The sequence below is a fragment of the Eleutherodactylus coqui genome, chromosome 9, assembly GCF_035609145.1.
Source record: "Eleutherodactylus coqui strain aEleCoq1 chromosome 9, aEleCoq1.hap1, whole genome shotgun sequence".
Taxonomy (NCBI): Eukaryota; Metazoa; Chordata; class Amphibia; order Anura; family Eleutherodactylidae; genus Eleutherodactylus; species Eleutherodactylus coqui.
Window position 1 is genome coordinate 101,502,138 of NC_089845.1, and position 27,601 is coordinate 101,529,738.

The 27,601-nt window shown below is 48.8% G+C and overlaps 1 protein-coding gene across 1 annotated transcript in view; it reads left to right on the forward strand.

Moving 5' to 3' along the window:
• NRBP2 (nuclear receptor binding protein 2) overlaps positions 1–27,601 on the forward strand; it is a 77,786-nt gene that overhangs the window by 13,008 nt on the left and 37,177 nt on the right. Inside the window, exon 2 of the mRNA XM_066578153.1 lies at positions 2,691–2,786. Within this exon, the coding sequence (XP_066434250.1) occupies positions 2,691–2,786 (96 nt within the window). The remainder of the gene's footprint in view (positions 1–2,690; positions 2,787–27,601) is intronic.

Here is a 27,601-nt window from a genome sequence, read left to right on the forward strand (position 1 = left end):
CTTCTACTAGTTCATTAATATGAAAATTCATAATAATGCGAAAAGTCGTAAATATATTAAAAAGAAGAGGGCCCCAAACTGACCCCTGCGGTCTCCCACTAGTTACTCCTCCAACTGCCCTCAGTGGCACTCCATTAGTAATGGTAACCCAATCAATTATAACCACCCTCTTGCTTTCTATCACTCACCAGTTACTTACCCACTCACACACATTCTCGCCCAGACCAAACATTCTCATTTTATACATCAGCCTTTTATGCGGCACAGTATCAAATGCTTTGGAAAAGTCCAGATGCACAAGATCCAGTAACTCCCCCAGTCCAGTCTAGAACTTACCTCCTCGTAGAAGCTGATCAGGTTGGTTTGACAGGAGCCACTCCATTTAAACCCATGCTGATATGGAGTTATACAGCTATTGTCCTTGAAGTACTCTAGGATAGCATCTCCTAGAAACCCATCAAACATTTTACCCACAATAGAAGTAAGACTTACTGGCCTATAGTTTCCAGGTTCACCTTATGATCCCTTTTTGCACATTGGCACAAAATCATCGATTCGCCAATCTAGTGGAACAGACCCTATCACTATAGAGTCCTTAAATATAAGAGACAATGATCTGTCTATCACATTACTTAATGCTCTTAGAAACCAGGGGTGTATGCCATCGGGACCGTCAATTTGTCTATTTTAATCTTTTTAAGGCGACTCTGCACTCATTAATAGGTTAAACTGGTGAAATTTAATGGAAAGTTTACTTTATCACTCTACATCTCACCTGACATTTAATTTTCCTTTGTGAATATCCTGGAGAAAAAACAATTTAATAGATTTGCCTTCTCCTCATGACCCTCTACTTTTTTTCCTACATTATTTATTAAAGGGCTATCACTTTCAGTATTACTCTTTTTACTATTTATATAATTGTAGGGTTAATTTTACTATTACTGTTATAGGTGCAATGTGGCTATTACTGGATGACCGGTACTTTTATGGGTGCACTGTGGCTATTACTGGGTGACTCGCACTGTTATGGGTGCACTGCGGCTATTACTGGGTGTCTGGCACTTTTTTGGGGGAGAGTTGTGTCTATTAATGGACAACTAGTACTGTAATGCGTGCACTGTGGCTATTATTGGTTGGCTGGCACAGTTCTGGGTGCAGTGTGGTTATTACTGGGTAACTGGCACTATTGTGGGAGCACAGTGGCGATTACTGGGTGACTGGCACTGATCTAGGTACCCTGCAGCTATTACTGGGTGAGTAGAACTTTAATGGCTACTCTGTGGCTACTGCAGGGTAACTGGCACTATTATGGGTGCATTGTGGCTGTTACTAAGTGGCTAGCACTGTTATGGGTGCACTATGGCTATTACTGGGTTTCTGGCTCTGTGTTTGGGTGCCCTGTGGCTATTACTGGATTTCTGGCTCTGTTATGGATGCACTGTGGCTATTATTGGGTGACTGGCTCTATTATGGGTGCACCATGGCTATTACTGGCTGACTGGCTCTGTTATGGGTGAATGAACTGTGGCTATTACTAGATGACTAGTACCGTTATGAATGCCCTGTGGCTATTACTGGGTGAATAGCACTGTTATGGGTGCACTGTGGCTATTACTGGGTGACTGGCACTATAATGGCTGCACTGTGGCTATTACTGGGTGACTGGCACTTTTTATGGGTGCACTGTGTCTATTACTGGGTGATTAGTACTGTTATGTGTGCTCTGTGGCTTTTACTGGGTAACTGGAACTGTTATGGGCACACTGTGGCTATTACTAAGTGACTGGCAGTGTTATAGGTACACTGTGGCTGTTACTGGGTGACTATCACTTTTATGGATGCTGTGTGGGTATTACTGGCACTGTGGTGATTACTGGATGACTGGCACTGTTATAGGTGCCCCGTGGCTATTACTCGCACTGTTGTGGGTGCACTGTGGCTATTACTGGGTGACTGGCACTATTGTGGCTATTACTGGGCGACTGGCACTGTTATGGGTGGACTGTGGCTATTACTGGGTGTCTGGCACTGTCAATGGGGGCACTGTGGCTATTACTGGGTGACTGGCACTGTTATGCGTCCACTGTGGCTATTACTGGGTGACTGGCACTGTTATGGATGCTCTGTGGCTATTACTGGCACTGTTATGGGTGCCTCGTGGCTGTTACTGGCACTATTATGGGTACACTGTGGCTATTACGGGGGGACTGGCACTATTATGGGTACACTGTGGCTATTACTGGGGGACTGGCATTGTTATGGATGCACTGTGGCTATTACTGGGTGACTGGCATTGTTATGGGCACACTGTGTCTATTTCTTGGCAATTTGTACTACTGTGGGTACAGTGTAGCTATTACTGGGCAACTGGCACTGCTATGGGTTCACTGTGGCACTATCTTCATGTAGCATCTGGTGGTATTGCACCTCTAGTGCCCTCGTCCTTGGCAGCCCTCCCTCCCCAGTATCACAGGTTTCTGGGTGTTACTAAGGGGTGGCACAAGGTGGAGCTGCGATATACTGAGCCTGTTGTTAAACAGAGAGTGTTGATCTGTCAGCGGAGCTCGGCCCTTTAACCCCTTCCACTCTGTGCAGCGCACACTCAGCGCAAATACATTCCCAGCTGCACAGCCCGGGGCGGCTGCGCCTCACGTATCATGGCTCTAACACTGCTTTCCCCCTCACAGAAGGCTCCAGAGAAGGAGAAGGACGAGGAGAGCGAGGATGAGAGCGAAGTCCTGGAGGAGAGCCCCTGCGGCCGCTGGCACAAGAGGAAGGAGCAGGTAGGAGAGCGCGGTAGCTGGTATGTAATATGTGTCCATTATAATCTCTCTCCTGCCTGTTACAATGTATCAGTCTGCACGCAGGATGCTTCTATCACAGAGCATTGTATTGACAGGATACATTTGTAACAAATTCTCAGAGAAGTATTGACTGTTTCCATTCACTGACAGCAAGCAGGGATCTTGAAGACTATTTACAAAAGTTGCATAACTTCATTTTAGTTCCTATAATGGGAGCACATTGGAGGCTTTTCATGTTCACAGCTCTGTCATATCTTCCCCTGCAGAAGCCTCACATTGGTCTGCTGCCCCCATAGAAAAATGTATTGGTCTGTAATAGAGTTATAATGCCCGGCTGATGACCCTGAGCTCAGATTGTTGATTGTACTTTGATGACATCTGCAGCGGATAATGCACCAGAACTGCAGCAGTGCATTGTATACACGTGTCCTCCGATGCTTCCGGCTCTGGAACCTCCACTGACTGTGTGATAGTGCTGTGTAGACAACACGGGGTCACCTGCTCATCTGTGCTTACCGACCTGGAGTGTGATAACAAGAGCGATCACACTGGTGTAATATGGGGGAGTGTTATAAAGAGGACATAATATATAATATATATAACTACAGCATCTGCACTGGAGCTTAATAACTAGAGTATTATAACTAGTGCATTATAGCTAGAGTATTATAAATAGAGCATAAGTAATATAGCTTTAACTAGAGTATTATAACTAGAGCTTTTTTTGTCCAGCGGTTGGAAGTCTGTGTAGCTGCTTCTTCCCAGGATTGTAAAGTGCTGTGGGATATGTAGGTGTTACAGCAGTAAAACATATTAATCATAACATGAGCGCTACAAGCAGAGCATTATAACTGGAGCATTATGCCTGGACCGTTATATCTAGAATATTATAACTAGAGCGTTATGCCTAGACCTTTATATTTAGAGTATTCTACCTAGAGCTTTATAACTAGATTTATTATAATTAGAATTTATAAGTAGAACATTATAACTGGAGTATTACACTAGAGCATTATAACTTGTGTATTATACCTACCGGTAGAACTTTATGACTGAAGCATGATAACTAGTATATGAGCACTAGAGCATTCGAACTGAGATATTATCACATGAACATTATAACCAGAGCATTATCACTAGATTACTATAAATAGAACTTTATAACTTCTGCTTTTTTGTCCATCAATTGGGAATCTGTGTAACTGCTGTTTTCCTGGAATGTAAAGCACTGTGGAATATGTTACTGCTAAACCTTTAAAGCGCATTACTCTTAAACATGAGCATAAGGAGCAGAGTGTTAGAACTAGAGCATTATAATAAGAGCATTATAACTAGCATATTATTACTAGCCATTTTTAACTAGAGTATTATAACTAAAGCATTATAACTACAGCTTTTCTATTCAACAATTGGGAGTCTGTGTAGCTGCTGCTTGTCTAGAATGTAAAGCACTGCGGAATATGTTGGTGCTACGAAGCGTAACACTTAGGGCTCTTTCACAGAGGTGCTGTCCGCCCGCAGTGTAGCTGCGCTGTCTGCCCGCAGTGTAGCTGCGCTGTCTGCCCGCAGTGTAGCTGCGCTGTCTGCCCGCAGTGTAGCTGCGCTGTCTGCCCGCAGTGTAGCTGCGCTGTCTGCCCGCAGTGTAGCTGCGCTGTCTGCCCGCAGTGTAGCTGCGCTGTCTGCCCGCAGTGTAGCTGCGCTGTCTGCCCGCAGTGTAGCTGCGCTGTCCGCCCGCAGTGTAGCTGCGCTGTCCGCCCGCAGTGTAGCTGCGCTGTCCGCCCGCAGTGTAGCTGCGCTGTCCGCCCGCAGTGTAGCTGCGCTGTCCGCCCGCAGCGTAGCTGCGCTGTCCGCCCGCAGCGTAGCTGCGCTGTCCGCCCGCAGCGTAGCTGCGCTGTCCGCCCGCAGCGTAGCTGCGCTGTCCGCCCGCAGCGTAGCTGCGCTGTCCGCCCGCAGCGTAGCTGCGCTGTCCGCCCGCAGCGTAGCTGCGCTGTCCGCCCGCAGCGTAGCTGCGCTGTCCGCCCGCAGCGTAGCTGCGCTGTCCGCCCGCAGCGTAGCTGCGCTGTCCGCCCGCAGCGTAGCTGCGCTGTCTGCCCGCAGCGTAGCTGCGCTGTCCGCCCGCAGCGTAGCTGCGCTGTCCGCCCGCAGCGTAGCTGCGCTGTCCGCCCGCAGCGTAGCTGCGCTGTCCGCCCGCAGCGTAGCTGCGCTGTCCGCCCGCAGCGTAGCTGCGCTGTCCGCCCGCAGCGTAGCTGCGCTGTCCGCCCGCAGCGTAGCTGCGCTGTCCGCCCGCAGCGTAGCTGCGCTGTCTGCCCGCAGCGTAGCTGCGCTGTCTGCCCGCAGCGTAGCTGCGCTGTCCGCCCGCAGTGTAGCTGCGCTGTCCGCCCGCAGTGTAGCCGTGTGCAGGCTAATTCAAACTTCTTTGAAGTAGCCTGTACACACGATCCGAGGTGCGAGCTTTCCGGCTCCCATAGGAGGATATGGAAAGCACGCAGCAAAGATACGTCAGGTCCTATCTTTGCGCACACCTTGGGGCTAACGTGAGTTTGCACTTGTATGTCCTATCTTTGTTAGATGCGCTAATTCAGTTTCCTATAGAAGAGCTTTCTATGCGCACCTCTCATGCTTGCCCACAGCAGCCGTGTGAATGAGCCCTTAACATGCACAAAAAGTATTAGGCAGCAGCACTCCGCACTCTCCCTAGTAGACAAGCTTAGGGGGGAACGCCACACATGGGCTATAATGCACGCTCCTGGCTGGATGAGGACTATTCATCCAAAAGACAATCCGAAACAAACCTTGTGTGACAGAGCAGCAGATGGGGGGCGCAAGACAGTCCTCAGAGGTTTCTTCTTTTCAAAAAATCATTCTTTATTTCCATCCATAAAAAGGCAGACAACGTTTCAGCCGCTGCCAGCGGTCTTTATCAAGTCAATGCCAAGTCAAGTCATCTAGTTTATAACTAGATGATCATCTTTAGAGCATTATAACTGTCATATTATAACTGGAGCCTTTCTGTTCTGTGATTTAGAGCCTGTGTAGCACAATATGTTGGTGTAGGGCTTAACGGATGAATGTATACGTAAATATGCTCACTGCAACGGAGCGCATGAATAAGTTAAAAGTCGTTTTTTTTTTAAAGTTCAAACCCCGTGCTATTGCAAAGTAGGAAAAAAAGCAGAAAGATAGGGCAAGACCTATCTTTTCTCACGTGCGATTCCAACGCACATTTGTGAGAATGAAACCATTGAAATGGATGGCGTGGCTCCGTCGTGTTTTGCGGGCGTGATTTTCACACACACAAAAATCTCTGCAAACACGTTCGCCTGTTTAAGCCTTTAGAGCAATAAAGCATAATAATCATATCATGAACACTACAAGCAGAGCATTATCATTGGAGGTTTATAACTCAGGGTTTATATCTAGAGGTTTATAACTGGAGTATTATAATTAGAGCATTATTGCTAGTATTATAGCTACAGTCTATAACTAGAGTATTGTATCTAAAGCATTATAACGAGCTTTATAAATACTGCATTATAGCTTGGAGAATATACCTAGAGCTTTATACCGAGGTGCAGTGTAATTCTAACCTGCAGAATTCTGAGGTTACCTTCACACAAGCGTGAAGGTAACGTGAGTTTTGTGCGCTGCGAGATGCATAAAACTCGCTTAAGTATGAACTCCATTCTTTTGAATGGAGACGTACACATGAATGATTTTTTTCCCTCATAGTAACGCTGAATGGTTTAAAACAATTGCTGCGTGTCCTATTTTTATACGTCCCTCGGAATGCCGCGCCCCATTGTTTTCAATGAGACAATCAAACACATTGCATTCTGTGTGATGTGCACGCGGCTGTGATGTTTGCCATCTAAATCAATGAGAAACACTTGCCGATCCTCCCACGTGCATGAAACAAGCGCCAGGCGAGGCGTTTTTGCATGAAATACGCCTCATATCTGCGGGTAAAATGCACATTGATAAGCGCGATATCGGTCCGTGTTTCTCTGTAAGCTCCGCTGTGCCGCGCTCTGACATCTTCATCTACACTTCATAAACTGATTAGAACAATGTAATAATATGTAATAACACATAAGATGCCCCGGGAGCCATTACAAGATCTGCAGCTTCTCAGAGCCATTAAATCTTCTTTGGGAACAGGGACCTGAATATAATAGGAACAATTAAAGGGACCTTTCACACGGGATGGAACAGGCCGCAAGACGCCGTAAATTCGGCCCCAAAATCTGCAAGCTGCCCATCGATTCTGATGCAGAATTGAAAATGGCTTAAAACCTGCCTGCAATTCTGTATCAAAATCTGCAGTAAGACCTCCGGATTTTGTTGGGAAATTCCTCAGCAGCGGATTTGGCTGCGTCCAGCAGCGCGATTCCATCCTGTGTGAAAGGTCCCTTAAAGGCCCAGTAACATTCAGCTCCGCTCCGTCTGAAATGGCTGATAACACTTAGCAATAGATTATATTCTTTTACACAGATTCCAGGTACAGATGTAACACACTAATCCAGCTTCACAAGAGCGTATGTGCAATTGCACGCACCTCAACACAACATATTTGCACAATTAATGAGGCTTTTTTGCGTGCGCATCAACACATTTTAGCGTACTTTTCTGCCCGCAGGGTATGCTCATTTGCTCACGGAACACAATGATGCATGGATTCAAATGGCTAATTTATCTATTGAGTTCCAGATGTCTTCTTTTTCCAGCGGAATTGCGCAGTGTTTCGGACATTTCCTTGTGTATGGTGCGCCTATTTGGACCCCCCCCCCCCCCCAATGACTTCTATGCGAAACTTTGCTGCGTAAATATGCAGGAAAATAGAACATGTTCTATTTTCCTTGCGTGAACAAAATGCGCACGCAAAATACGGAAATGTGAACAAACTACCTGAAATACATTTCTTCTATTCTCAGTGTATTGCGCACACAGATTTTGCATGTGCGAGGGCAGAGTCACATGATTGTATTTTCGCACACAAATTTCAATGGGTTCATTCACATTGCATAATTGTATGTGCCATTCTGTCTGCAGCATATGGAACTGTTTACACTAATTCGCCATTTCAATGGCTGGGACTGTGGTTGCGTGTTTTTTGCGCACGCAAATACGCATGATTTGCGCAAGAAAAAAGTACAGCAAAAAATGCAGAAGCACATGTAAAAATGCATTGCCGGATGCGCAAATGTGTGGGGCAAATACATGCATAAATACACAAACGCCCATGTGAATTCATCCTTAAGCTAATTTCAAACAGGCGAGCACAATATTGGGCCGTGAAGCCCGGTCTGATATCGCGCTCGGGAATGTGCGATTTCCTGGCGGATGTGAGGCGTTTTTGTTTTCAAAATGCCTCGCATCACTTCAGTGAAATAGTGATCCTCCGGTGCAGCTCTCACCTGTGCCGGAGGATTGGCGAGTGTTTCCCATTGTTTTCAATGGGAAACCTCACGTCATGTGCACCTCGCACGCCATTAAATGTTTTTCCTCGCTCCATTGAAAGCAGTGATAGAACATGCCGCGATTTTTTTTTTTTTTTCCCCCACACCGCGATGCGAAAAAAAAGAATTGCTCATGTATATGACTGCATTCAAAAGAATGGGGTTCATATTCGTCTCGTAATGCACAAATCTCGTGCGATTTTTCTCGGCTGTGTAAAAGCGGCCTAAGGGGGGGGGATTACAATTTCTAGTAAATTGAGTCCTTAACGTAAATTCCCCGGGATTATCCATGGTGGCGTTCATATATGTTCTCAGAATATCAGGTGATGGGCGGGAATATTCTCGAGCGGATTATTTCATAATCATATCTGCCCCAAATACTCCTCCCTATATCGTACCAGCGCCAAGGAGAGCTGGGTGCTGCGGTTGTGTCTAACACATTGTATGAAGCCCTCGGCTGCATTAAATCAGGACGCTGATTGTAAACTGCGACTGTTCCGATTGATAGACAGCAAGCAGAGATCTTTATCATAGTGGGGAATTGAAGCGCATAGTATATCAGAACTATACAAATATCTCTCTGTATACCGCGCTGTTAGGCTTCCTACACGTTAGTGTATCACAGGGAACCAAACGCCAGTGCGCTCGTACATATTGCCGTGGGGGGAGTTGGTAGCGTGCTCCATTGCATGCTATGATTGGGTTCGCCACTAGAAGCTCTGTGAGTGGAACACCTCAGCAATAGTTTGTTACAATGTATCAGTATGGAGTCCAGGATATTTACCTCACAGAGAGTTGTGCACACTGGATACAATTGTAAAGGCCCTTTTGAGAGTCGCTCAAAAATCGCTCAACCGTCTTTTTAACGATTCTTATTCTATCTAAATGCAGGGACATCGTGCAGTTTTTGTGCACGAGTCGCTTATCGCTGAATTCTAGCTTGCTAGAATTGAGCAATCAGCTGTTATCAGCGGAGCAGGCTGTTATCACAGCTGGCTGCACTGATAAGAGTCTCATCAGATTTTCGCATGCACATATTATGTGCGTGGAAAAAAAAATACAGCATGTCCTATTTTTGTACATATGACATGCCATTATAGTCAATGGGTTCATAAACTACGCGGTGAATAACCCTTAAGCCGTCTGCACACGGGCAGATTTGCATTGCGAAATCCGGACCGGATTTGACCTCCAGATTCTGCAGCAAAAACTGCCCATAGCATAGTATTGAAAAGTGATTCTTCCTGCAGATGAGCGGAAACCAATTGAAGGAAAAATCCCAGCATGCTCCATTTTTGCACTGATTCCGCACGGACGGCATCCATTGAAGTCAATGGAAGCTGTCCGATATGTGGCCCTTCTTCAAATGACATTGCGTAAAGGTTGCAGATTCCACATCATCGCTAGGCAATGCCGTGGGAAAAGCAGGAGTCTAAAAAAAGTTATAATCTGTACTGCGCATGTTTGATGGGGAGCCGTGCCGACCATCCACAGTACAGAAAAACAGAGAAACAAGAGGTACGCACGGACACCACTGCCGCCAGGGCCGGATTCTGCACACAGAGTCCGACCCACCTGTGTGCAGGCAGCCTTAGGGCGCCTTCACACTTACAACTGTGATATCACTGTGAGAAAATCGTAGCAAATCGCAGCTTTGTTCAGGTGATTTCTGAGTGTCAGCGATGCTTTGTGAAAAATCGCACATCGCATCGCTGGCACTCGCGATTTTAACGTGAAAGTCAAAAAGAGCTTCTGATGTTAAAAACGCATCACATCCCACGAAAATTTGTGCGTTGCAATGCGATAAAAAGGATGCTCCATAGGGAAACATGGGCTAGGAAAAACACAGAAAGATAGGACATGCCCTGAGTGAAAATATCACAATGCGAATAAAACTTTTGAAAATCATTGGTTTCATAATCCTGTGTTTTCTCTTACTTTCACACCGCGCAAAAATTGCGTGATTTTCTCGCCTGTGTGAAGGCGCCCTTAGGGTGCTTTCACATGGAATGTTCCACAACAGCAATATGGAATACGCGCTGTCGCGCAGTATTTAGTACCGTAATCTGCATTGCTAACGGGTGGAATTTAAGACAGAAGGATGTAACACCGCAGATGACGTGACTCATATATGGGACGCTCAGCGTGTATATAACGGACGACAGATATATACTGGGTCCTGGCTCGGGCGTTTAGTGGATCCTGTCTGCACACTGACGATGCCCAGGTCACCCAGCTGCAGGTGGAAGATAAGTGCGAAGCATGAAAAACTGCTGACACCTTCTGTCCGTACAGCGGGGGAGGGGATGGAGTGACACTTTATATGTGGCAGCACAGTATATAATGTAGCCGTGGAATGTATGCTATAGTACTGTGATTACAGTACTTATAAATGGTGTATAGTATATAACAGTGCAGTGTATAATATATCAGTGCATTAGACCATATGGTGTATAATGTCCTAGTATAGAATATAAACCCACATATATACAGTAAATAATGTGATAGTGCTGTGTATATTACAGCAGTGCAGCATATGTTATGGTATGGTATATAATAGCGTGGTGTATATTATAATATTATAGTTTATAATGTGTAAGTGCTGTGTATATATTTTAATGCAGCATATAATGTCCTGGTATAGCATTAGTTTGGTGCGTATTACACCTTTGAAGTATATAAAACCCTAGTATAGTAAACAATAGTGTGGTATATATGATAGCTTTTTAATATAATGCAATGTCCTAGTATAGAATAGGGTGATGTATATGATAATAGTACAGTATGTAATGTGGTGTATATTAGAACTGTGCAGTCAGTATATGTCCTAGTATAGTTAGGCTGGGTTCACACAGGGCGGATTTGTTGCGGCTTTGCTGCGTTTTTTCCGTTGCAGTTTTGCTGCAGAAGAACTGCTTCTGCGGCAAAACCTCTTGAAAAGTTATTTTTGTCTTGCAGATTTTCCACAGCGCTTTTTTACTTTTTGCAGCGTATTTTGGTGCAGATTTTGCTGCGTCCATAGAGGTCTATGGACAAAAAAGCGCTGTGGAAAAGACAGAAGAATGGACATACTGCGTCTTCAAAAACCGCACCGCAGTTGCATTTCCGCACTGCGACAGTGCGGATAAAATCCGTCCTGTGAGAACAGCTTTTTGCCCAAACACATTTGTGCTGCATTGCACTGCAAACGCTGCGGTTTTGCCGCAGTGCGGATATGCAACAGCAAACCGCGGCAGAACCACAGCAAATCCGCCGTGTGTGAACCCAGCCCTAGGCTAGGGTCACACAGGGCGGATTTGTTGCGGTTTTGCTGCGTTTTTTCCGTTGCGGTTTTGATGCAGAAGAACTGCTTCTGCGGCAAAACCGCTTCAAAGGTTAATTTGGGCTTGCGGATTTTGCTGCGGATTTTCGTGCGGAAGCGTTTTTTTCCGCAGCGCTTTTTAACTTTTGTTGCGTATTTGTCGCGTATTTGGTGCGGTTTTGGCTGCGTCCATAGAGGTCTATGGACAAAAAAGCGCTGCGGAAACGACCAAAGAATGAACATGCTGCATCTTTTAAAACCGCGACGCAGTTGCATTTCCGCACTGCGGCTGTGCGGAAAAAATCCGTCCTGTGAGAACAGCTTTTTGGCAAATCTCATTTGTGCTGCATTGCACTGCAAACGTAGCGGTTTTGCCGCAGTGCGGATATGCAATGGCAATCCGCGGCAAATCTGCCCTGTGTGACCCCAGCCTTAGGCTAGGGTCACACAGGGCGGATTTGTTGCGGTTTTGCTGCGGTTTTTCCGTTGCGGTTTTGACGCAGAAGAACTGCTTCTGCGGCAAAACCGCTTCAAAGGTTAATTTGGGCTTGCGGATTTTCGTGCGGAAAAATCCGCAAGCGTTTTTTTTTCCGCAGCGCTTTTTTACTTTTGTTGCGTATTTGTCGCGTATTTGGTGCGGTTTTGGCTGCGTCCATAGAGGTCTATGGACAAAAAAGCGCTGCGGAAACGACCAAAGAATGAACATGCTGCATCTTTTAAAACCGCGACGCAGTTGCATTTCCGCACTGCGGCTGTGCGGAAAAAATACGTCCTGTGAGAACAGCTTTTTGGCAAATCTCATTTGTGCTGCATTGCACTGCAAGCGCAGCGGTTTTGCCGCAGTGCGGATATGCAACGGCAATACGCGGCAAAACCGCAGCAAATCCGCCCTGTGTGACCCCAGCCTTAGGGTGACTACCCACTGGAGTTTTTTTTTCCCTGCGAAATTCGCAGCATTTTTTTTTCTGCAGGGGTCTATGGGACATGTAATGTTAAAATCGCGATCGCGCAAAAATCGCAATTTACTGCGAAATCACAGTAAATTGCGATTTTGCGCGATCGCGATTTTAACATTAGAAGTCCCATAGACCCCTACAGGAAAAAAAAACTCCAGTGGGTAGTCACCCTTAGGGTGACTACCCACTACAGTTTTTTTTTTCACTGCGAAATTCTTTTTCTGCAGGGGGCCACGGGACTTGTAATGTTAAAATTGCGATCGCACAAAATTGCAATTTCGCGGTAAATCCGCCGCATTGCCCGCAGCTATTAGGTTCTATTGAACCTAATAGCTCAGTGCTTACGGTGCAGAATTCCACTGCGGAATTCCGCACCGTAAAATCTCCCGTCCTCACCCGCGGCATGCTCTATTTGCCGCGGGTGTACGAGCAGATGGCTTCCATTGCAGTCAATGGAATCCGTCCGTTCACGCTATCTTTCGCTGTAGCACAGTGGAAGATAGTGTGAAATCGCCTCTCCGCCTACCGCCGCCGCGTCATATGAAGCGGCCGGCTGCGTCATGTGATGCGGTGGGCGTGTCATGTGTCGTGGCCGGTGTGTCACCTGACGCTGCAGTGCGTCACGCCGAAGCGTCATGCGGGAGCAAGGACGCCGGATCCGCAGGTAAGTTTGGGGTCCCTGGCGGGCACCGCCGCGGAGTTCACGCGGCAGAGCCCGTCACGGCCGTGTGCAGCCGGCCTAGTGTGGTATATTATAGTAGTATAATCTACACTATTTGTAAATAAACACTCCCGCCCCCAGAAGAAGTTGTCGTTTTGCTGCAGACCCGTCCTGCAGTTCCATCTCAGGCAGACATGTAAATGATGAGACTTGTGGGGTGATTAGATGGACGGTCTTTTCACCGGAGGCCCTAGAAGTGGTTCCCCCTTGGCCTATAAGAGGCTCTCGGGGGCTGCTTGTGTGTAGTGACTTCGTCTTCTGCTTGTGTAGAGCTTGTTGACCACTAGACGCCTCTACGACGCAGAGAAGAGATGTCACCCGTTACCAGAGTCTGAGGGGGGCGCATTATTGGGATGTGAGAAGCTGGATGGTCGTATCCATGAATTGTCCCCCACCGGCCGTTCTGACTGGTAGGAGGTGTTGAGACCAGTGGCTGTGTGAGGGCACACAAGGGCACCAGGCTCAGGACCCCCAACAGACCACTAGTAGAGAGGATAGTCTGATCATTCGACAAGCATCAGCAACTGTTTTGTTGTCCGCCATTCAGAGACAGGTGGCGCCATCGTTATACCCCTGTGTCTGTCGGAACCATTTCCAAACGCTTAGCTGAAGAACATTTGTTCTCATGGCTCCCATTACATGTACGGCCTCTGACACCCACCGGTGCCTCCGTTTGCAGTGATATCATTAACAATTAAATCGGACGCTACGGAGTGGAACAGGGTTGCCTTCAGCAATGAATCTAGGTTTAGTTTGGGCACTGACAATGGCCGTATTCATATCTGTAGAGCTCGGGGATTATCTCCTCAATCCTGGCTTTGCTGTAGAGCGGCACACTGCCCCCTACTGGTGTGATGGTCTGGGGGGGGGGGGGGGGGGGCATTGCATATAACAGTCAGTCACCCCTAGTAGTGGTACAAGGAACAATGACAGCTCAGCGATATGTTCAGGACATCCTGCAGCCACTTGTGTTCCTCTCCTGGCGGCTTCCAAGAGCCTTCCAGCAGGATAATACTCAGCCGCACACACAAGGGGGTCACAGGAATGTCCCCACAACATTGTCACACTTCCGTTCCCACCCGTATCACATCTTGTATCCAAGCTAGAGGTGGTACAACAGGGTACTAGAGGCTCCATGCCCACCAGTATCACATCTTGTATCCAAACTAGAGGTGGTACAACAGGGTACTAGAGCCTCCCTGCCCTCCCATTTTATAATCTATACCTCTCTATTATATTCGTACGGTATATAATGTGGTAGTACAATGTATATTATAACAGTATAGTTTCTCATAGTTTGGTGTATAATATAATATTGTAGTATAAAAAGTCTTAGTATAGTATATAATAGTGTGGTTTATATTATAACCATACACACAGCGTCAGCTCAGCCGTCAGGACCTCAGGTTACCCCTTACTACATAATAGGGGGTGGAGGGTTTGGGGAGGCTCATCACTGTTTATTCAGCATCTGGTTGTGTAACGTGTGGCCTCGCTGAGGCTGCTGGGAGGTTTATAGGGTAAATAGAGATTCCTGTTATATAAGTGGCTATATATCTGTCATCGTATGTCATACCACATGTAACACGCCCTGTATCTACATGTCGCAGCTCCGCAAGCTGCGCTCTACAGATAATAACCCCTCTACACAGAGGGGGGGACGGGGACTTCAGTGTTCTATAGGCACTGTACATGAGACACCGAGTAATTCAAGGGTGGATCGCTGGGAATCCACGTGTTCACACAGATCACATGAACTGAGACTATTGCTTCTTCTATCAGCGGAGTGCGAGCTCTTGGGGCTAGCTGTGTGACTGCGGTTATTATATTCCACCTGGCGGTGTCTGGGCAGCGCTCATGTTTGTCCAGCTCTCCGGTGACTTTGTGAGCTGATCAATACGATCCAAGTCAAACACACAAATCCCCACAGGTCTCAGTGAGCCTATAGGAGGCGGCGCTGGGGGAGGGGGGCATAGCTCTAGTCTAGGTCTATCTATTGAGATTACTACTCCCATCATCCACTGTACCAGAAAAGGATTTTTGTGAGCCGGTTGGCCCAATTTAAAGGGGGTTTTCATTCTGCTACATTTTATCTGCACAAGCTGCACTGATACATTGTAACAAATGAGGAAAGGAAAAATTACTCCAGTGTTTACCTCAGAGGACAATCTGCATACCAGGAGGAGCTTTGAGCAAATGTTCCCACTCACTGACAGCAAGCAGAGATCTTAAAGGTGGTTAGAAACTAATTAATTAGAAAGTTAATGAACATTCCATTATACAACGATGGCACTTTATTTTCACACAAGTAGACGCTGGCGCTCTTCATACATTAAACATGCATACAGAGGCGCTGACCAAGTCACGTGTGTTACATGGAACCATTCTGGACCAAAATGCGTGGGAAGGGTCATGATGCAAAATTTGAACAATCCTTTCAACGCAGGAAACACAGACTCTCACGTTGAATGATGTGTCACCTGACACTGGCGCGCTTCATGCTGCTCTCATGCGTATATACATGTAGTATCAGTGGTATGTACCAGCCACTGCGCCTCCTGATGTCATAGAAACTATCACCATACACAGAGTCACTGTGTACATACATTACTTATCCTGTACTGATCCTGAGCTCCATCCTGTATTATACTCCAGAGCTGCACTCACTATTCTGCTGGTGGAGTCACTGTGTACCTACATTACTTATCCTGTACTCATGCTGAGTTACATACTGTATTAGGCTGCCTGTCCACTGGCGTTGCCGAGGGGGAGCAGGAGCCAGCTAACGGATCTCCGCGGTGAGCCTATCTGACAGATAGGCTCACCGCGGAGAATTGCGGCAATTTGCAGCATGCCGCGATTTGCCGCCCGCGAGTGGAGAATCACTGCGTTCCCCTTGGCCGGATTATCTCAGCGGGGAACACAATGCAAAAACGCCCATGGAAAGTCAGCCTTATACTCCAGAGCTCCACTCACTATTCTGCTGGTGTATTCACTGTGTACACACATTACTTATCCTGTACTGTTCACAAGTTACATCCTGTATTATACTCCAGAGCTGCACTTACGATTCTGCTGGTGGAGTCACTGTGTACATACATTACTTATCCTGTACTGATCCTGCTTTACATCCTGTAGATCTTTTATTATAAAAGTAAAAAACACAGCAAAGACAAACTGTAGCAATAATAACCATATAAAGCAATATAAGGCCCTTCCCCCACAGTCCGTGATCCATAAACAAAGTAAGGCCTCCTTCCCACGAGCGTGACGGGCTCCGCAGCGTAATATTCCGCTGTGAAGCCCGTCACGGCGCCCCCCAGAGCCCCTATACTTACCTGCGGGAGATAGCGTGAAATCGCTTCCCCGCCCACCACCGCCGCGTCACCGCTCGTCACCGCTCGTCACCGCCCACCGCTCTCGCGTCACCAGCCGTGTCACGTGACGCGGCCGGACCGCGTCATTTGGCGTCATATGACGCTCGGCGGTGGGCGGGAAAGCGTTTTTTCACGCTATCTCCCGCTGGTTACAGCGGGAGATAGCGTGAATGGACGGCTTCCATTGACTGCAATGGAAGCCGTCAGTGCGTACAGCCCGTCCTCACCCGCAGAAAATAGAGCATGCTGCGGGTGAGGACGGGAGAAATCGCGGTGCGTAATTCCGCGGTGGAATTACGCATCGTGAGCATGGAGCTATTAGGTTCAATAGAACCTAATAGCTGCGTGCAACGCAGCGGATTTTCGCCGCGAATTACGCGGCGGAAATCCGTTCGTGGGAAGGAGGCCTAAATGTCCATATCCGGGTTTCCCCCCGCCGTACACACCCACACACATACACACTCAACATATAACACTATATACAAATATAAACACAATATACAACCATATACCTAAAGTATAAAACTATGTAAACTACACCTCCAGGTCCAGCCGTACCGCACTGTACCCACACAGAACAAATGTAAGCAATAACATAAACAAAAACATAAATAACTGAAATAACAACATAAATAACCAAATATAAACAGAAAGACCGAGCCGAACTGGCATAAAAGAACTAACTAAAAATATATGCAAAATTTTTTTTTTTTTTTTTTTTTTTGGGTCCCCAGTGCAGCTTGGGGGCCAAGCCTGCTCCATCAGTCCGTGCCCAGAGTTCAGTTCAGGACGTGCCAAGCCACACCAGGGTTTTTTTTTTTTAACAAATAATACCACGCTGTGCCCACCGCAGCCTGGTGGCCATGCCCGCTCCACCAGTCCGTGCCCAGAGTCCAATGTTCGGGACGTGCCAGGCTACGGCTGAAGGCGTGAATCCCACTCCCCCCAACTCCCCACCCAACCTACCTACCACCCAAAACGTGAATATATACAATATATACAAAACCATAATACACTCCAATAAACCAACATGCATAATATATACTATATACATAACCCGAAAGCCTAAGGTCGGCTCTCCTGCAGCCCTACTTTACTCCATCTTGCCCAAACCAAAACAAAAAGCTTCATGGTGCACTCACAGCCCCCCACCAGGATTGGAGGTGATAAGCCGGGCACAGACATCGCAATGTACTATCCCTTGAATTTAAAAAAAAAAAGTCTCCCTATTCTCTCCCTAATTTGCCCTAGACTGTCCTTAGTCTGCCCCTAAGTCTGACCCTTCATAGAAAACCTGTCCCTGCCCTATCCCTCCTCTCTCCCTATCCTGTCCCTCCTCTCTCCCTACTCTGCCCCTAGAAGATTAAGAAAAGACTGTCCCTAACGAAATACAAGCCCTCTCCATAGGAGAGAAGCCTTAGATGTGCCCAGCCTCTCATACTCCAAAGAACGCACCTTCACCAGGTCACCCAGGATGTTCCTACATACCATATCCACGGGGAGGACTTTCAGCGCCGTCGAGATTAGACACCGTGCACTCCAGATGTGGAACCTGACCACTAGGCTAACTAGAAATAAAGTGCAGCGGTCCCTGCCACCAAGACCTCTGAAGGCTCCATAAGCCCACTCCGCATAGGAGAGGTGTGCCAGCTGATGCCAACCTATAGACCCCTACCCGTTGGTATACCTCTGTATTAAAGGGGCACTGAAGCAGGAAATGCTCCATGCTTTCCAGCACGTCGCTGCACTCCTGACGGGGGCAACCCCTGTCAATCAGAGGCCTGCTCTTCAAGTTACCCCTTACATACAGTCTCCCGTGAAAGCAGCGCCAAGCCAAGTCCCAAAACTTCAAGGGGACCCGGGTTGAATTCAGTAAACGTAACCCTCCCTCCAGATCCCGACTTGGGCAGTCCTTGAGCGCCAGGGGCTTCTGGAAATGGGTCAACAGGACTCTTTCATCGAGGAGCCTCCTCGTCAGAGTCCTGATCTCCCACATCCCCAGACCCCACCGGCGTATCACCTTCAGAACCAAGGTAGCGTAAGCCGGGAGATGTCCGTGCTGCGTGCGAAGGTCCTTCACTCGCCCTCCTGTCTCCCATTCCTGGAAGAAGGGCCGAAACCATCCCCTGCAGGAGTAGACCCACGGAGGAGCCCTCTCCTGCCAGAGGTTGCCTATGTTGATCTTAAAAAAGGTGTCTACAAGAAACACCACGGGGTTGACCATAGATAACCCCCCCCTAGTCTCCTCGTGCGGTATGTAACATCTCTCCTGATCAGGTTCAACCTGTTCCCCCACAACATTAGGAAGAACAGGTTGTAGACCCGGGTCCAGAGAGGCTCTGGCAAAATGCATACGCTGCCCAGCTGGATGAATAAAGGGAGCAGGTATGTTTTGATCAGGCTAACTCTTTCCCGAAGGGTCAAAGACCAACCCTTCCACTGATTTACCTTCTGAGTGGCACCATCCAGCCTGTCTACCCAATTTTGCATGGGGTAATCCCCCTGGCCAAATTTGATGCCAAGAACTTTTGCTGAAGTCTGGGGCACCGGAAGAGTGTCCGGGAGATCAAACACAGGATCCCCCCTTCCTAACCAGAGACTTTCGCACTTATTCCAGTTGACTCTGGACCCGGATGCCTCCGAGTAGCCATCCACCTCTGATACCACAAACTCCGCCTCCTCCCTTGAGGATACGAAGAGCGTGACATCATCGGCGTACGCTACTACCCTCTGGGTAGCCTCCGGCACCGCCCGGTCCATCCCGACCCCTGCTATAGGTCCACGATCAACTCTCCTAAGGAAGGGATCTATCGCAAACACATACAACAGGGGACTTAGAGGACAGCCCTGACGGACGCCAGAGCCCACCTCAAAAGGGCGGCCAAGCCAGACGTTCACCAGCGGGAAAGTCTCAGCCCCTGCATACAATGTTCGCAGCCAATCAACAAACCCCACTGGCAGGCCGTATCTCAGAAGGACCGACCAGAGGTACTCATGATTAACCCGATCAAATGCTTTGGCCTGATCCAAGGACAGCAAGTACCCCTCCCAGTGACCAGCTCTACCCTGCTCCACTGCCTCCCGGACACCGAGAACAGCACTAAAGATGCTACGACCTGGAACAGAGCAATGCTAGGCCCCCGAGAGGAGCCGGGGTGCAAACTTGACCAACCGATTAAACAGCACTTTTGCCAGAACCTTCCTGTCCGTATTGAGAAGCGCTATGGGACGCCAGTTCCTAATACGGCTCAAGTCTTTACCCTTTGACAGAAGGATGAAAGCTGACCTCCTCATTGACTTTGGCAGAGTGCCCGAGGAAAGACACTCATTTAATACCTCCGTCAAGAGGGGACTCAAGAGGTCCTTGAAGATCTTATAATACTCGGATGTTAGGCCATCCGGTCCTGGCGACTTTTTGAGCCGGAGCCCATCAATCGCCAGTTCAACTTCCTCTATTTTGATCTCTTTTGTCAAAACATCAAGAGAGGTGTCTACCCCCGGCTCAGGAACAGTTTCAGCCAGGAAAGCCGACATCACTTCCGAATCTAGATCCCTCTTTCCCAAGAGTTGCGAGTAGTAGGATCTGACGACCTCCAGAATCCCTGATCTGGATCGATTCAGGGATCCTGTACTATCGATCAGTCCAGTGACCACTTTACTATTCACTGACATCCTACAGTTTCTGTAAGGGTCGGACAAGTGGTACTTCCCGAAATCCCTCTCAAAAACCAAGGATGCGTGTCTATCGTACTGGCACTTCTTGAGCAAAGATTTCACTCTGGAGATCTCCTCGCAGCTACCTCCAGTCGAAACGAGATGTTCGAGTTTCCTCCTCAGGCCGTTGTACAGGCGGTACCTGTCCAGGCATCTGAGGTTGGAGAGCTCTCGGAAGAACCTCGCCGCCCTCCTCTTGAACATCTCCCACCACTCTGACTTACTGCTACAAAGATCCAGTAATGGTACCTGGCTCTGCAGAAAATCCTCAAAGGACTGTCTTATCTCTGCTTCCTCCATGAGTGATGAATTCAGTCTCCAAAAACCTCTGCCCATCCGGGGGGTCTCTGCAACAAAAGGTAGGGCTTGATCCTCATAAAGAGACTCTTCCTGTCCTTTTTAGACTGGGGACCATAGATGTTGACAAGTCTTAATTCTTGTCCCTTCATGAGGACATCTAAGATCAGGCACCTTCCCATTTCTAATTCAATAACTCGTCGGCATTCAACCGCTGCAGTAAAAAGGACCGCCACTCCACTATACGGCTCGGCCGCAAGAGACCAGTAGGAAGGGCCTGACCTCCACTCCCTTTTTGCCTTATGTATGGCTGCCAAATCGGACAGCCTGGTCCCCTGCAAAAATAAAATGTCGGCTTCAACGCGGCCGAGAAAATCAAAGGCCGCAAATCTAGCCGTATCAGACTTAATGCTGGCAACGTTAATTGATACCAGAGTCAGCGGAGTGGGTGCCGCCATCATGAGTGATTAAATTAGACGGCTTTCTTCCTCACACCCGCTTCCTCGGGGTCAGAGGAAATCCCCTTGCCTCTTTTTTTGGACACAGATGTGTCCATAGCAAGGGATCCCCCGACCCCGTCGTCCTTGTTTCCAGGCTCCAGAGTAGCCTCCACCCCGGAAGGAACTATGCCTTCACGAGGTGGAGACTCAGCGCCCCCTGTTGACCCTTTCTTTGCCCTAGGAACCTTGCCCTCTGCCTCCCCCTCAGAAGAGATGTCTCGGAGGGCTCGGAACCTATTGGAGAGTCCAACTGGAAGTGAGCAGGCTTTTCCTTCCAGTACTTGGCCCGGGGTGGGAGAAGATCTTGAATCCCCCCCTTCGTTTTCTCCTTGTGGCACCTAGCTTACGCCGTTTCTCTAACTACCTCTTACCTTCCTCATCCACACTTTCACAGTGGGAGGAATCTGCAGAGTTGGTCTCCTCCCTCTGGATCCTCCTGTCCTCCTCATCTAAATCGCTGTCCCTCAAAGCCTCAGCCGCAAGATTTGCTTCTGGAACAGGGGCCACCATCGACCCACCTGCTGTGGGCGCTCCTGTCAGCTCCCTGCTCCGTCTGCGTTTCTCTTGAGGCCTCTGTTCCGAAGGCGTCTTTTGCCGGTTCTTCCCTGGCTCCTGAGCTCCCCCACCTCTGCTGGTCCCCTCACCCCCCGAGGCCACATCATGACCCCCATCCGTAGGGGCGGAGACTGCATTGGCAAAGGAGCGCGGACAGCGACTAAATGGGTGACCGAGGTCACCACACAGGTTACACCTAATCTCCGCACAGGAGGCGGCTAGATGACCCAGACCCCCACACAGAGCGCACTTCAAGGTCTTACAAGCGGCGCTCAAGTGTGAGGGGTCGCCGCACCTGTGGCAGAGCTTCGGCTGCCCCTGGTAAAAGGCCAGGATACGATCCCTGCCGAGGAAGGCTGCAGATGGTATGTGAGCCTCTGAGTTTCCTGAACGCTTCAGTTTGACCATGAACGTCCAGGCCCCGGACCATATGCCGTGCTCATCCCTGTTCTTTTTGGGCATCTCCGTCACCTCTCCGTACCGGCTGAGCCACGTCATGATGTCAAAGCAAGAAAGTGACTCGTTACGAGTCAAAACGGTCACCTTCTTGACTTCGTTCTGGCGAGACACCACCTGGATGGCAAATTCTCACCAGCCGGGCTCGTTTTTCACCAGCTCGTAATTCCCCCAGAAGATTTCTAGGCTCTCTGGGCGAACGAAACTGATGTCAAACTCAGACGTGCCGTAGGGATGGATCAGGGCAAAGATGTCAACCGCCCTAAAGCCCATCTTCAGCAGAAGCTCCACTACCCTCGCCCTCGGGGGGCATGTATCATTGCCTCTCCAGCGAAGACGGACCACATTCCTACGACCTGCGTCCTGCCTAGGTCTCGGTAGGGACCATACGGTCTCCCCCTTTGCTCTCGGAAGGCACCCAAGCCATGTCTCTCTTTCCAGAGAGATAGATCCACCTCTCTTCCTCCAACTGTGATTGTACTCTCCCCCTTCTGTAAAGCCTCCAGGAGACGCTGTTGCAAAACACCCTCCCTAGAGCCTGAAGACAAGGAGGACCCCTTCCCTCCAGCGGCGACACTGGCATAACTCCTAGCAGTTGTTGTCGCCGCTGGAGGGGCGACTGGACCCCGTGACCCCTCTGGCCTAACTACCTTATCCCCTGGGCCTCCAGATTCCTGGCCGCCAGGGGTACCCGAGGTGCCCGGAGGCCCAGCAACTGCAGAGGAACGTGTACCCTCGGCCTTGTCCCTTACATCCGCTGCACGCTCTCGCACATTCATCCCAGGATCTACCACTTTTTTCCTTGGATCATGTGGTCCGTGGGTCCTGGCCTCTCCAGAGGTAGATGGTAAAACCTCCGGATTTTTGCTTGTGTTTTTACTTTTTATTTTTTGCCTCCGCATCACTGGAGGCGCGGGATCCGGCCTGACTTGCTCCCAAATTATGGGAGACCCCAGATTTTAGGTCCGCAGCCCCCTCCGCATCACAGGCAGCACTTGCTGCATTAGTGGCACCGCTGCCACCCTCCTTGCCGGTACCGCGACCAGCATCTGTACTGGCCTTTACTGCGCCTTTCTTACTGACCTCCTTGCCCTTGTTACCACCTAACACAGGGACAGGGGGTCTGACCAGCTGGGCCCTTTTCTCCCCAACTTCCCGCTCCAGGCCCACCACAGAGCCCGAGCCAGGGGGGTTTTTGGGGTCAGAACTCTGATCCGACTTTGCAGCCAGACCAGAGCTCCCAGGAACGAACACAAGCTTTTCCTGCAGCTTCTCCGGTTTCTTTTTCTTTATGTTTGTGCCCTGCTCTGGCAACTCGTCGCCAAACATGAAGCCCCCCATATGTACAGAGGCTTCCGGCTGCGGGGTCTTCTGTAGCTGCAACCTCCCTGTTCTTTCCTCCACCTCAGATTCCCCTGAGGTAGAAGGCAGCGCAATCTCTTCAGGTAGCATGTCTCTGGGACTTGTAGTGCCTCTGGGCGTTGGTGCTAAGTCTTGAGAGCACACAGGCTGCTCCAGGGTCTCCTGCACATCCTCAAACAACTCTTCATCTGAGGCTTCACCGTCGCTTGTCTCGGTCTGCTCGTGGTCACTGCACCTTGCCGCCATTTTAGCAAATCGGTCGTCATTTAGTATCTTTTCTTTAAAGGGCCCGCTCTCCTCCAGGATCTTTGCCCTCACCGCTTCCCACATCTTTATGCAGTCCTTGCACTTTTTTATCGCTGACCTGGCTTCTGCCTGTTTGTCTTTGGAAGCTTTTTGCTCCAGTAACATTTTGGCGTCACGGAGCTTCTCTTTTTGTACCACCAACATTTTCCCTGCAAAGTTGTAGTCAGTGATATTCTTAGCCAGCCTGGAGGCCAGCTCAATCACAGATTCCTCCTTCTTTTTGTCACTCCACATTCCCGTGCTTACCGGTATCTGCGGCTCACCTGCTCTCCTGCGGGTCTGGCTGCGCGTAACCATCTCACTCCCGGTGCTGTCAGAAGCTGCCGTGCTGACAAATGGAGCCATGCTGCTGCAGCCACAGCCCGGACCCAGTCTCTTCTTACCTCCAGCAGCTCCTGTCTTCTTGCGGGCTGCTGGCTTTTCTGGCACCCGCGGCAAAGTTTTTTCTGATGTCGCCACTGCCATCACTTCCCTCCCTCCCCCCGAGTGGCCCCGGGGGGAGGAGGTGCGGGACTCCATCTCCAGAGAAGCCTAGAAAAGTGCACCTTCTCTGGGATCCATGCTCAGCAAAACTTCCTTCTCGGACCACACCCTGGAACTTGCAGAGCTTCACCAGCACACACCTACTCCAGAGCTGCACTCACTATTCTGCTGGTGGAGTCACTGTGTACCTACATTACTTATCCTGTACTCATGCTGAGTTACATACTGTATTAGGCTGCCTGTCCACTGGCGTTGCCGAGGGGGAGCAGGAGCCAGCTAACGGATCTCCGCGGTGAGCCTATCTGACAGATAGGCTCACCGCGGAGAATTGCGGCAATTTGCAGCATGCCACGATTTGCCGCCCGCGAGTGGAGAATCACTGCGTTCCCCTTGGCCGGATTATCTCAACGGGGAACACAATGCAAAAACCCCCATGGAAAGTCAGCCTTATACTCCAGAGCTCCACTCACTATTCTGCTGGTGTATTCACTGTGTACACACATTACTTATCCTGTACTGTTCCCAAGTTACATCCTGTATTATACTCCAGAGCTGCACTTACGATTCTGCTGGTGGAGTCACTGTGTACATACATTACTTGTCCTGTACTGATCCTGCTTTACATCCTGTATTATACTCCAGAGCTGCACTCTTGATTCTGCTGGTGGCATGGGGAAAAATGAACATTTGGAAAAAAAATCTGTACTACGCATGTCCAATGGCCAGCCGCCAGGTCCATCCACAGTACAGATATAGAACAAAAGAAGACAGATGTGCAGGGTCGCTGGCCGCGGTCAGAGCCAGAAACTGCTGTGGGAACCCGCATACGCAATCAGGCTCTGCCATGTGCTGGCGGCCTATATTATACTCCAGAGCTACACTCACTATTCTGCTGGTGGAGTCAGTGTGTACATACATTATATTACTTATAATAAATCTCCCACCCTTCCCTGCTTGTTCAGTGTCTGCACAGACCTTGTTCTGCTGATTTGCATTCTAGATTTCATCTTTACACCATGCTCTAATGTATAAAGAACTATCTGCCCCCTGTATTATAGGAGTTTGGCTGATTTTTGTACCCTGCAACTCCTTGTGTAGACCCTGGGCACAGAGTGATGCCCGCACACTCACACATACACCCACATGTCTGCGGCTGGCATTCTGAGTTACTTCTGCTCCATTTAGTAGCTCCTTTCGCTCTCTGCCACAATTTTATTTTTAGTCTGTTTGCTACTCACTTTGACCGGGAGCACAGAGCAAAGCATCCTGGGATTGATGCCATGCAGGGTGTCCTGTGCCTCAGACACACAATGGACTGTTGTCCAAGGGCAGGGTCCAGGGTTATCTGCCTTATCTGTCTGTGACTTGGCCGGGTCACCTACATCTGTACCTGCTACAGCGCACATATAGAAACACATAGATTAGTGGGCAGAGTATTCAGTGATACTTTCTGATCAGGTGCAATGTGCCATCCCAGCTCAGGTATACCCTGGGGGGTTGGGGGGGTGGAAAAAAAACAGGGTGCAGCCTCATGCTCTGCCATCCCTCCGCCGCATGCAATGCATAACTTCACAGGAACAAGCAGCTGAGCGTCGCATAGCCTGCAAAATCGTAAGTACAACCACCAGCAGCATCCAGTCCCTGTCAGTCAGTAGTGCAGTCTCCAATAGTCAATCCATGTCATGTAGATGCAGCCAGGTCCACTAGATTAGTGTTACTGACCAGGGAAGCGCATTCCAGAGCGCAGGTGCAGCACAGAAGATGTCCTGGAGACCTGAGGATCATTTTAGGTCATTAGCAGACCAGGGCACAGGGGCCAGTAGAAATAAGAGAAGAGGGGGGGGGGGGGAGTAGGGCAGGATTGTGGAGGTGTCAGACAAGCAGAACTCTACTATGGTTTGAATAGTCAACAACTAGCACAAAATGAATTAGTACAAGATGGACCTGCAGCGCATTCAGGAGAGATAGAATGTGACAGTGATCGGGGCGGGAAATGATGGGGGTAGGAGTAATCATAGCATTGTGGAGCTCCAGCCCCACTTATATATGAGCAATGGGGTGACAGAGATTCAACCTCTGCTTGACAGGCGCAGAACATAATTACCCTGATCACAGCGGACACTGCCATCTGCCCAGATCTGTCTGATGCTGTCCATCCTCCGTCACACTCGCCACTTTTCTATGAATAAATGGGTGTGGCCAGACAAAAGGGGCAGGGCCACCACAGACGACATAGTTACTATGAGGGTACTTTCACATGGGATGAAATTAGTCCGCACGGACACAATGTTATCTCTATCGGGCTTGAACTCCACACCTTTTAAAATCTGCATGTCTTTACTTTAACCCTTTCCAATCCAATTTTGGTTTCAGGGTTTCCTAAAAGGCTTTCTCTTTTTGCTGTTATACAATGGTGCCATCTGCTGGCCAAAGCCAGTGTGTGTGCACCAGAGAGGCTCCGACAGCGGAGTGGCTGGCAATAGACAGTAAGAATACCCTGTCAGATGTCTTCTGACATTGGAGCTGTACAAGCTTCAATCAGAATGTAGAAAGACGTCAGACAGTGGATTGGAAAGTGTTAAATATTGCAAGATTATATTCCGTAACTGAAAGGCTTTCTGCTGCGGAGTTAAAGGACGTCTTGCGGAATTGTTGTTGCGGATTTCTAACGTTCAGGAGATAATTCTGCAATTAAAGTCTGCGGAGAAAAATGCAAGAAATTCCGAAGATGTTCACATTCCGCAGTTAAAAACTCAACAAAATCCATATCTGCGTTGCGTCCTGCGAACAATTCCGTCCCGTGTGAAAGGTCCTAATTTATGCCAGAAACTTATAATAATAATAATAATAATCTTTATTTGTATAGCGCCAACTTATTCCGCAGCGCTTTCAGGCATGGATAAATGCAAAACAATACATACAACAATTGCAACAATTACAATGCGAGATACATTGGGTTAGACACAAATAGGTTGGGGGTGGTACAGGAGGTGCAGGGGGTGGGGAACACAGGCAATAGGAAATTTTATGTACAGATCATTTATATGAAGGCAAACAGGGTGGGGCACCATAGGGAGGGGCGAGGGACTAGGTCAGGAGATTTGGTATGCTTCCCTGAAGAGGTGCGTTTTTAAGGCACGTCTGAAATTTTGTGCAACGGGAATTGTCCGGATGCCTTGGGGTAGAGCGTTCCAGAGGATGGGTGCTGCTCTAGTGAAGTCCTGTAGGCGAGCATGAGAGGTTCGTACTACAGAGGCGTTTAGTCTGAGGGTGTTAGCCGATCGGAGTGAGTGCGCTGGGTGGTATACTG